The sequence below is a fragment of the Cyprinodon tularosa genome, unplaced genomic scaffold (assembly GCF_016077235.1).
Source record: "Cyprinodon tularosa strain WSP-4 unplaced genomic scaffold, ASM1607723v1 ctg176, whole genome shotgun sequence".
Lineage (NCBI taxonomy): Eukaryota > Metazoa > Chordata > Actinopteri > Cyprinodontiformes > Cyprinodontidae > Cyprinodon > Cyprinodon tularosa.
The window spans coordinates 480565-492864 of NW_024038582.1; the positions used below are offsets into that span (position 1 = coordinate 480565).

Below are 12300 nucleotides of genomic sequence, written 5' to 3' on the forward strand. Positions count from 1 at the left end.
GCCTACAGTCACCTGCGGAGAATGGAGAGAGCAGAGAAGGCAGGACCGGCAGTAATCTGCTCGGTGCTGCCTGCTGAGTCCTGAGACTGTGACAATTTAAACTCCAGAAACATCTTTAACATGCGCAGAGAGACCATTTTGGTATGTTTGTTTTTGGTAAAAAGAATATTATCAGACTGAGCAAAAAGACAGAAAATGTGTTCTTTAGTATCCCCTTAAAAGATAAAATATATACAAGACATTTGACAAATGACTAATCTCTTAACAATACCTTATAAAGATACAACCTTTTTGCTGCTATGTAGAAGGGAAAAAAAAATCTCTTTAGCTTTAAGGGGACCTTGTCTAACAGCTATATCTGAAAAAGAAATCTATTTGAGCACTATTTCCTAGGTGGGGAGAGGTTCAGTAGGGGGATAAAGGGAGGGTGGTAGGTCACTTGGTGGTTCAGTGGACTGGAAAATGTTGCAGCCCCCTGGCTGAAAGTTAGTGCGCGGCTGTATGTACGCTGGAGCTAATATGGCTACTGGCTCATTGGAGCCCTGATTTAAGGAACAGTGTGTAACACTGCCTCAACACTGCCAAATGCCTCAACAAAAAGAATGTCAAAGAGGAACCATGGAGGCTGGTGAAACAAAGCGAAGAAATCTCCCCATCATCTCTAAAGACACGTCTATAAATTTGGGTTAGACATTGTCGCTGATGAAAAACACAGATTTCTTTGTTAAAAATCAGACCTGGCTGCAAAGGAGAGATGCTCTGGACAGAATACTGTATCACTCAGCCACACACACCCTCGGCCTGCCACAACAGGAGTTTCTGACAGGTTGGTCATCAATGAAAGGAGGCAGGGGAAGGGGAGAACAGAATGAGAGAGGAAAGGAGGGAAAGAGAAGACAGAAAGAAAAGGAAGCTGACAGCCCCCCCCCCCCCCCCCCCCCCCTCAACCAACCCCCACCATCCATAGCAATCAAGGAGGTGAGGACACAGAGGGGAGGAGAAGAGAGAAGCTTCAAGCTCAGCTGCATGTCAACCCAATCATTACATCACATGACCATTTCAATTGGCATGATGGGTGCTGTGCAGTGTCTTTCTTTTCATAAATGTAGTTCTGCTGATCAGAAATGTTTCATCTCGAGATGTCAACGCTCACGTAAAGCATTTGAAATGTACTGTTCTCTTTCAACTGCTGTTTATTACATGGAATAAACCTCTTCAATCAGGTGACCAACACAATGAGCGTTCTTCGAAAAACTTCAAATATCACAAAGATGCCACTTGAAATTCATAGGAGATACAAGCAATAGAAAAAAGAGATGTAATCTGTGACTATACAACCATTGCTGGCAGTTGTCAACACTGATTGTATTACACATCACTGTACTTTGCAGTGCCGACGCATGCAAATTAGAGGCGAAGAAGGGAAAATAATATAGTCAATCTGAGGACAAAATGTGGTGGCGGCGAAGCAAAGAGGGAGGTGGAGGGGGAAATAGCCCCGTTCATCTCCTCTCATTTTCTGCCCGCTACTACCCGGCAGAGTTTCTATGGCAACCCCTCAAAAAGCGGTGTGCGGTGAATTGTGGATTTGAGATGCGCTGTCTGATTGCGCTGGTGGAGGAGATGGCTGGCTCTTTCGTCAGTCTTATCCTGTAAGAGGAAATTGGCGAAGAGCTCCAACGAAACAGCACTCCATATGCTTTCTTTGATCTGTGTGCCAATCTAAAGGCTCAACGTCATGCATGTGCAGAGCTGGCTCACCACAGCTTTACATTAAGACACCCTGTCGCCACGAGAGCTGCGCGTCACTTTTGGAACCAACCAGACTGCGCTCAGCTCTCCAAAAATGAATTTGTTTGGCTGACCGCGTGGACCCGTCAGTATGCTTTGAGATTTCAGCTGATTGATTCGATGCCATTGATGATTCAGTCCTCTGAATTCAAATTGCTGCGTGCAGCACAGTGTAATGTGTCCTGTGTGTAAAATCATGGCAAATGGCACAAATAGTTTCAGATCCCCGCAAGCCCCCCCTTCCCTTTTTTTGCTCACCTCCTCTCTGCCAGTCCATTTATTTTTCCATGCAAGCAGGAACTTGTGCCCGTGACTGACATACATTGATGCTTTGGTCTTTGTTACGAGACCTGCTACTTTCATAATGCAGAGTAGAACATGTATGTTGTTAAATGTGAGCCTCTGAGTGGCTTGTTTGATGCTTGTAAGCTGTGTCATTAGTGTCCCGTTATAAACCAGCATGTTCACTCATCTCTTAGGATGCCTGGCACAGCGTGCTCTGTGTCTCTCTGTGTGTGAAGGATTTCTCTGGGAGCGAAAGTGTAAAGGTAAATGAGATGCACACTGTCAAGTGATTGATATGACCTTGTTTCAGGAGATTCAGGAGAATCTACAAACAGTAGAGTCTTGAGGTGAAGTGCATGTTTGGTTTGTTTGACCCAGATTTCTCACCTACCCCACTATTGATAAATTGCATATCTGGAGGCAGCCTCATGCAACCGTTCAATAATCCTTCCATGTAGTGCATAGCACCATCTGCTGACTGTATCTTTGTTGCACATGATGAAAAGCAATAAAAATCAAAGCTGAAATTATCAAACCAATCTGTAATTTGGCTCCTTAATATCAAGGTTACAGAGTAAAATAGCTAAATTAAGTGAAGTGAAATGTGAAATGTTTTTTTTTTAAGTCATTTTTTTTTATCCGTCAAATAGCTTAAATTACAAAAATGTTCATATATCAGCAACACAAGATTTCTAGCTCCTTTGGATCCCCATCCAAACCACAAGGCAAACCTGGATTAAAACCATAAGATTATCTTATGGTTTTATTAAAGGAGGTTCCTATCATGGCGAGACTGTAAATTTCTCTAAAAGAAATCCTCAAACACGCTGCAAAGCATAAAGGGGTAAATTACATAATTTGGAAAGGTCTTAATTTAAATGCATAGTGTCATAAAATTAAATATAGAATACCATTTATCAGAGCTATACTGCATCCTGTGTAATGAAAATTAACCAAGGGTCAGACTAAGCAATTAAAAATAAGAGGTCCTGTCTGGGCAGAGTTTGATCTCACTGGGTCCCTTTGGGGTTAAACAGGCTGTTTCTACAACCACAAACTTTTTACAAAGGATGTCAGTGACTGGTTTATGGCTACAACAAGTGTCTCTCAGAAGTTTTTTTTAGCTTAAGGCGGTAAGACCTGCTATCAACCTGCTAACTTATACAGAAAGATAAACAGAAATGTTAATCATTTTCTCAAAGGATTTAATACATATGCATGATTTAAATCTTTTCTAAATGCTCTTGATCACAAATTGTACCCAATTTTCTTTATTAAGGTTTTCTCTAAATTTAATTTTCACTCTGTAATGAAATGAGAGCGTTATTAAATGTTTCTTACGAAAAAGCAAACACCATGTATTTTACTTTTTAAATATATTCTTTAATTTAGCATGTTCTCTATCTGCTCCTTTTTTAGAAGACACAAGAATGTCTCTGGTCTAATGGATTGCCTTTAACGGTGCTTTGTGAATGTATTTGCTTTCTTCAACATGTTGCATTTCTGAGTGTGTTTACCAGAGCTAGATTTGGCCCTGCAGGCATTTTAATTTGCTTTGATCATGGAATAGCTTTGAAGTACAATATTACTTATATGACTCCTCATAGTCTCCTGTCATAGTCTGAAAAGTTCTACATGGATCAACAGTCACAACTTTTTTTTTATTTACTCACTCAGTTTCTGGAGGAATGTTGAGTGTCTCTACAGCCCCTCTCTCTGGAGATTAGAGCTCCACATACATGGCCTCTCTGCTCTCCTCATATTCATTCCATTCCATAGTGTGCCCCCCTAAGAGCTGCTGCATTTTTATCTGAGCCTGGTGATTGTGACAGATTGACTCATTGATGCAGGCACATATTGGCACACATTTGTGTACTTACATGTTAGAGGCTCCCAATGAGGGGAGGCTGCTTTGTCCAGGGAGGGACAGACTCTGAGTATAAAACCCTCCCAGGATGGGACCGGAGTCCTGCCCTGAGCTGGACTCCTCATCCTTCGTTTGAGTCAGGACACTGTCAGGACCAGCAACAGACGAGCCGCCAGCATGAATGATATCTACAAAGCAGCGGTATGTTCTCTCACCCAGCTCATATGCTTTACAATGTGCATATAATCAGCTCCTTCTAATGAAGCGATGTGGTTTTGTTGGGTGGTGGTCCTCAACCCACAGTGAGATCTGATCTGGGAGGCTAGTGATTTTGTTTAAAATCAAACTTCTTAAATGTAGTACATTTTCAATTTATTCTGTGAAAGGCTGAAATAACTCTGTGATTGATAATAAGCCAAAACAAATCCCATATCTTTATAATTATCTGATGCTAGTTAAATCCTAAAAATGACTATTGGCCTGTTCAGAGCAGCCCTTCCATCACCAGCTGGTATCAAACATGTCTTTTGATCTTTATCCATATTGGAGCAGTTGGGAGCCACTTATTGGGGTTAGTGACAGGATACATCCTTGTTTATCATGCTGCAAACCTCATTCTTTACTTCAAATGGACCAGCCCTGAATCCCATTGCTAATCTTGGTAGCTCTGGTGCCAGAGGGCCTTCAGGTTTAGATAAACCCCTCCTCTGCAGGATTCCAGCATTATCTGTGATCCTGTGAAGCTGTGCTGTTATCTTTCCACCCCCTCCTGCAGGACAGTGGGTCTGGCTGTCTTGTTCTCTCACATCCCAGCAGAGCAGGGTCTCTATTATAGTAAAATCCCACAGGAATACACATGCATGTCTTTGGCTAGATAGATCATTTCACATATCATCATTGTAGGGCTGTGTTTGTTTAGGAATGGACATCTGAACGTATGGTTGTTTAATTTACAGCAGTAGACAGATAATAACTCTTAAATAAGCAGCTGTCTCCATCTTTGGTTGTAGCTTTTGTAGGATTACTACCCCATTGTTGGGTCATATCCACAGCTATGCTAATTTATCACACTGTATGTCAGGTTCATTTATATGTGGTTCACATGTTGTGTTCGTTTTCAACTCCTCATGTTGCTGGGTTCACATATGACACATGAGTTGCATGTTTTATTTACGGAAGCATCTATCAAAGATTATCTTGCTGATGTCTAGACGCCAACTTTTGTAAAAGTTTCTCCTACCAATGCAATTTGAGTTAATTCCCAGTTGTGCTTTCTTTTATTCATTTAAAACTGAACTCTCTTTTTACAGCAATTGGAAATCTATTTTAGACATCTGTATTATAGAGATTATGTGGCTATGAAAGAGGAAAAAAAAGAACATAATATTCATACATAATATTCAAAATAAATATTCCTCTTTCCCAGTAAAAACCTCTGTTCGATAAAGTGCTCACACTTGGTATGATGTGTGTCCACAAGCAAAAAGGTAACATTTTTAGGTTCCTTCCAGTTGATCATCGATCAGACTGGTTTGGTGTAAAATGTGTAATTACCAGCCAGGTACCTGCTTACTCCTAACCAGAGATGGCAAAAGTACTCACTTTCCGTACTTGAGTAAAAGTACAGATACTTGTGTTAAAAAATACTCTGGTAAAAGTGGAAGTACTGACTAAACTTCTTTACTCAAGTAAAAGTAACAAAGTACAGGCTTGTAAATTTACTTAAAGTATAAAAGTAAAAGTAGAAACCACTTTTTTCATGCCGTTGCCTACATTTTAAATGGATGTCTGCCAATAGGACTAGATCTCTGTTGTGTTCATTTTCAATCATCTCGTCGTCCATACTACTATGCTAACGCCACCGCCACCAAGCTGCAATGATTTGCCTCGAATGAATACCGCCGAATCTGTCGATTCATCTTGTAGTGGTGCATCAAATGCAACGTAGATTCCCATCCAATTAGATTGAATTTGGTATTGATGACGTGAAAAATAATAACGGTAACTCCATTGAAATGATTCAAAACTAAAGTAACGAGCCAATTTTTTTTAAATGTAAGGAGTAGAAAGTACAGATATTTGTGTAAAAATGTAAGGAGTAGAAGTAAAAAGTCGCCATAAAAATAAGTAGTAAAGTAAAGTGAAAATATCAGAAAAATCTACTTGAGTACAGTAACAAAGTATTTGTACTTCCTTACTTCCCATCTCTGCCCCTAACAAAGCATCTCTGGTTTAACAAGTGGGGATCAAGTTTGTGGAACATCTCTCCTGATTAAAAAGTTCTCAAAACAACTGTGACTGAAGTGGACTGAGGCCTGGTGTGAGATTTGTAGATTTCTTGTCTCGCTACCAAAAATAAGGCCCTTTCACAGTAAATATGTCAAGGTATTACTATTTGAAAGCCTAAAATAGGGAGGGTCTACGTTATTTTGTTTAGTGTATCTAAATGCTTCCTTTGTTTATTTTTTTTTTCTTTTACAGGTTGAGCAGCTGACAGATGAACAGAAAAATGGTGAGTAAACTGATTATTTCATGAACTGTACTATTAGGGCATTGTTTTTTGAACTTTTTTGCATTTACTACTGAAGTCATCCACAGCTGCAGGAGCAAAAAAGCAGAACTTAGAATTTGTCGGTTTTATGATATCAAAAGGACAAAAGTTTGCAATTTGAATATTTACTCAGTTTTTCATAAGGAGTTAACATTTTACACTTTTAATGATTCCTATTCTTATTTACACATTACTACACTACCACAAGCTTTAGTTAAAGTTTTTGCTATGTTTTAAAGTAGATCTTGCAAAGTAATACGGTGGAATTACTGTTTTAAGAACAGCTGTCAGCCTGCCCAACTAGTATAATCCATATGCTTTGAAACTTGTCTCCCCAGTGTGTCCTGGATCATTCAATAGGTTTCCTCCTGATGTAACATGCAACAAAAACAAAAGATGTCTGAGCTACCTCAACTGAATAATCTTGATTCGGATGAGATTCTGCTCTACTCATAGCTTCTCCTGAATGACCAAGTTCCTCTCCTAATCTCTATGGGAGTGCCCAACCAGTCTGCAGAAAAAGCAAATTTCAGCCTCTTGTATCCAGGATCTCAAACTTTCATTCATGATCCAGATTTCATGACCATAGTTGAGGGCATAGACCAACCAGTAAATCGCTCAGCTCCCTCTTCATCACAACAGACTGCATTAAGGCTGGTTTATACTTAAAAACCAGGTCATCTGCGTGTGTCGCAGTGAACGCAGATATGCCCTCGTCCCTTCCGCAGACAATCTGGTGCACCTCTCTAAAATTGTAGGTGACCGCATACAGTGCTGCAGACAGGAGCCCTCTGATTGGTCAAATCTACAAGTTACATTCGCTCTACATTATGCATCTCCTGTTTTGTACCTGGTTTGTATGACCGCCATTGTAGAACACAACTCGTGAAGTTGGACCAGCTAGAAGAGCGAGGTGCGCGAGAATGCACAGACCCTTTTTCCACCTGGATCCCCCCTCTTTTTCACGCTCATGTTCCTCGTTGTCGCACAAACTTATCCCTTGCTTTTTTCCACTTCGTCAACACCTCAGCCGTATCTAGACTCACAGCTAGTTCATGATTGTCCCTCTTGCGTTGTGGTGTGGAATAACATAGCACAGACCACGCTTCAAAATTGGGCATTAATTAAAAAATATCTGCGTCATACCTCCAACCAGCTCACTGCGACACACTGCTGATGGAGTATAACCAGCCCTTTAGAGTGGCAGCCTCACCAATCCATATATCGATCTCCCATTCCATTTCCCCTCACTCATGAACAGTGCCCCAAGATACTTGTCCACCTTGGCAGCGTCAGCCTGGGTGGTGAACAAATCTTGCTGTATCTTCTAGCACGGAAGGCCTTTTGCTGGGTTCAGGAGACCCTCAAAGTATTCCTTGCACCATCTATTGATTCCTCCTTCAGGGTCAGTAGCTCCCCACACCAAATAAAGAAGAGCACTGCTTTCAAATGTGAGGGTGCTTTCTACAGGGTCACTTCATATTCCTCCAGTTTTTGCCGCTTTGACCATTCTTACATGCTTGGCTTCAACCCTAACCCTACCTGTTTGCTGCCTCAGGAGTCCCACAGGCCAACCAGTCTGTCTGGCGCCCTCCAGTTCCAGCATATCCAGCTCATCACCAGGTGATGATTGGTAGACACCTGTGGCTCTCTTTTACCCCAGAATGTCCAAGACATGCAGCTGACATTTCAAAAATCCGACTATAAAGTTGTTCATCGACCTCTGGCCTAGGGTATCCTGTTGCCAACTGTACCGATAGACATCCATATTGTTGAACATGGTGTTCATCAGGGACATTTTATGACTTGCACAGAAGTCAAATAATGAAGCAACACTGGTTGAGAGCTGTGGGTCTGTTTCTCCAAATCAAGCTCCATTTGGTTTCACATATGGGCTTGGAATTTCCCCTAGAAGAAATATGGGATCTCAGGGATGGGAGCTTTCCAACTCCCCTGCCATGAATGCTAAGAAGGCCTGGTACTCCAATCTGTCTTTCAGACTCATAGGTTGCAACAACAGTAAGACCCTCCCTGTAAAAAGAAGGCAAATGGATGCGATCCACCAGGGTACACTCCAACACATTTTACTTTCCCAGAGCTAATTTAAGCATCTGCATCCACCCCCACCTCTGATTGCTGTCCAATTCTCTTAGCAGCGACCCTCATGTATCCCCCTGCAGTTGGTTGGTCTACTGGGGATGGCCTTGCCACACTCCTCTAGGCTTGGCCCAGCTGGGTTGCGAGAAGGAAACTGATCATTGAGGCCAAGCTCCAGAACCCCAGCTCCACCATACAGAGTGACGACATGTGCCTCTTTCATAGTCTTCATTAAGGCTTTTTAAACCACTCTTTCTCTGAACGGTCACCCAGAGCCTGTTTGCCTTGGAATACCCTTGAATAGCCCTTGGATCATCCAAGCACTGAAACCCGTTTTTTTTTTTCACTGAAACCCACCACGTTTAGGTGGCCGTTTGAGAACGAGACAAATGTATAATTCCCAAATTAGTAATAGCTTGTTAAGGCAAGCATGATTAGATGCAAAACTATGCCCCATAATGAAAGATTTAAAACAACTAAAAATGTATGCTCTTTTGTTGCAGAGTTCAAGGCTGCCTTCGACATCTTCGTGCAAGACGCAGAGGATGGCTGCATCAGCACCAAAGAGCTAGGGAAGGTTATGAGGATGCTCGGTCAGAACCCTACACCAGAGGAACTGCAGGAGATGATAGATGAGGTGGATGAAGATGGTAAATATAAATAGGCAACTAAATGGTTAACCTTTTCACAGATTAGCAAACAAGTGATATCCGCTATATTTAATGTCAAATGTTAGTCAGCCGTTGTAAGGAGATTGGGCTGTGTCAGACTGGATTAAAAGGGAGCTGTGTATGAAATGCATAGGTCATCTTGAAATTGTCCATTTGTTGTAATGTTTAATGACAGAAGGAAACATTAGGATTTGATTTAGAAAGGTTTAGTATATTGTTTACATTTTGGCAATCCCTGATATAAAAAGTAACTATGACATTTAAATTTGTCATCATTTATCATGAACTACAGGTCTGTAAAATATGAATACCTTTAAAATCCATTAACTGCATATAGATGTATTTGTTTTCAGTTTTTTTGTTCAGTTGAATTAAAAATCAGCTTTGGAATATTACTGTGAAATGTCTGTATGCAGGGAGCGGCACAGTTGACTTTGATGAGTTCTTGGTCATGATGGTGAGATGCATGAAGGATGACAGCAAAGGGAAGACAGAGGAAGAGCTTGCAGACCTCTTTAGGATGTTTGACAAGTATGTTTTAATTCTTAAACCCTACTATAAAAAAAAACATGAATTCACTAAAATAAGTTTATTTAAAAAAAAAAAATCTTTGAATGATGAAATAGACAAATCCGTTCATCTCAGAACTACCAGTCTTCTTATAAATTCGGTCTTTGGTGTGGTTTTAACAGTGTGCTCCTAATTTGCAAAGTATGAGCTCTGACAAAATGCCAAGTAGCTCTGTAGAGAACAGCATTTAGTTTGCACTTTAATCATTTTTGACAGCTCTGAGTATTTCTAACACCCACTAGCATGTATGCCAGACACCTCGTCTGAGCATCAGAGAAAAAACATGCAGTTCCTTAACCCATCAGCAGTGGTTTCACTGAATTATAACACTATATATGATAGCATACATGAGTATTTTTTTTCTCTAATGCTCTTTACAGATTTTCTTTAGACCTAAGCTAAACAACACTGTTTTGATTTTTCAGAAATGCCGATGGTTATATTGACTTGGATGAGCTGAAAATAATGCTAGAATCTACAGGAGAGGCAATCACTGAGGATGACATCGAAGAGTTGATGAAAGACGGGGATAAGAACAACGATGGCAAAATTGATTACGACGGTGAGGTGTTTAACCTCCTAAAAGCAAATAAATGCAATGACAGAAATGCCACTGAAAGTAGCCAAAATCTTTGTCTTGAAAGCAATATTACACCATTGGATTGTCTGCTACTTTGTTTGAATAGTTTAGGTGGCATTAAGAAAACTGGGTGTTTTCTGTGTTAAACATTTTTAAATCTAAACGAACAAAGCTCTATTATGAAGTACTAGAGTATATCTCATGATCATGATTTATTTCCCTGTGTCATATCTTTACAATTCCCCTTTAAAGTCACTGAGTCATTGTATTGTAGTTATATGGTTAGAGAACTGCAATTAATTTGACTAAATGAGGCAAAAAAAAAAAAGATCTGTGAAAAAATGCTTTCCTTTCAAAGCATAATAAACAGAAAATTCATTATCTTATAGTCCTTCTCACTTTGAGCTACTGAGTTTATGACCAGTTATTTATCTATCCTCAATCGACTGTATATGAGCTGTTTTCTAAACAGGGCTTTCATATTTTACAGAATTCTTGGAGTTCATGAAAGGAGTGGAGTAACGTTGAACAGGAGATGATCCAGAGTCATTTTAATGTCCCTGTGGCTCCACGGTAATCTGTGGAAAATTGGATGCTTGTTTGGCTTCAGCTGATGGAAACAATGGGACACCTTCGCAAATAATGTATCTGATTATTTATTTTGTATTTTCTATCATATCTTGCTTTGTTGAAGACGCAATTTGTGACTTTCAGAACATTGAATCTGTGTAAATGTGTCTAAATTGCTTAAAGTTTTTTTTTGTTGAGACCAAATCTTACTTCACTTTTAACTGGTTTATATTAGGTTTCTGTATTATTTTCCAGGTTAATATAATCTTACGAAAACCTTACTATGTAAATAAACACAAAGTTAAGTTTTGTTAGAAGAATATTTTATCCAGGAAATGAACTAGATCCAGTTAATGTGTATACTATTACTTATAGTACAAATTGCATACATTTCTGCGTGTCCAAAGTCCCATCTGGATGTTTGATTCTGTTCTCGTGTTTAAAGTTTGACTGCATGGATCTGCGCAAAAGGTTGATGTGTTTTCATGTAATAAAATTGGAAAAGATCTATATGCCTCTGTAAATGCTATAAATTTGTCTGACTTTTTATTTCTAATTCCTTATAGGTGTTACAACAGAGTTCTCAGAGGAATAAGACTTTGTAAATTAAGCTGGAATATTTTGTTCAGCTCTAATCAGAATAACAGAAAGGCACATCTTTTTGCTCATGTCTATTTTGAAGGGTTACATTTATGTAATCTATTTTTTTTTAGGAATCAAATTCTTTTAGCAAATTTTAACTCATCTACATATTTGATATACAGGTGCTGGTCATAAAATTAGAATATCATGAAAAAGTTGATTGATTTCAGTAATTCCATTTAAAAAGTGAAACTTGTATATTATATTCATACATTACATACAAACTCATATATTTCAGATGTTTATTTTGTTTAATTTTGATGATTACAAATGACAACAAATGAAAATCTCAAATTCATCATATCAGAAAATTAGAATATTACTGAAGACCAATAAAAACAAAGGATTTATAGAAATGTTGGCCAACTGAAAAGTATGAACATGAAAAGTATGAGCATGTACAGCACTCAGTATTTAGTTGGGCCTCCTTTGGCCTGTATTACTGCAGCAATGCGGCGTGGCATGGAGTCGATCAGTCTGTGGCACTGCTCAGGTGTTATGATAGCCCAGGTTGCTCTAATAGTGGCTTTTAGCTCTTCTGAATTGTTGGGTCTGGTGTATTGCATCTTCTTCTTCACAATACCCCATAGATTTTCTATGGGGTTAAGGTCAGGAGAGTTTGCTGGCCAATTAAGAACAGGGATACCATGGTCCTTCAACCAGGTACTGGTAGCTT

At 39.6% G+C, this 12300-nt stretch overlaps 1 protein-coding gene across 1 annotated transcript; it reads left to right on the forward strand.

Annotated features, from left to right (window-relative positions):
• The first annotated feature begins 3992 nt into the window (after nt 1-3992).
• Nucleotides 3993-11511, forward strand: tnnc1a (troponin C type 1a (slow)). Its single transcript, XM_038281810.1, has 6 exons — nt 3993-4144; nt 6425-6455; nt 9095-9241; nt 9679-9793; nt 10258-10394; nt 10903-11511. The coding sequence occupies exons 1-6, from the start codon at nt 4121-4123 to the stop codon at nt 10932-10934; spliced, it is 486 nt and encodes a 161-aa protein (XP_038137738.1). The 5' UTR covers nt 3993-4120; the 3' UTR covers nt 10935-11511.
• The last annotated feature ends 789 nt before the right edge of the window (nt 11512-12300 follow it).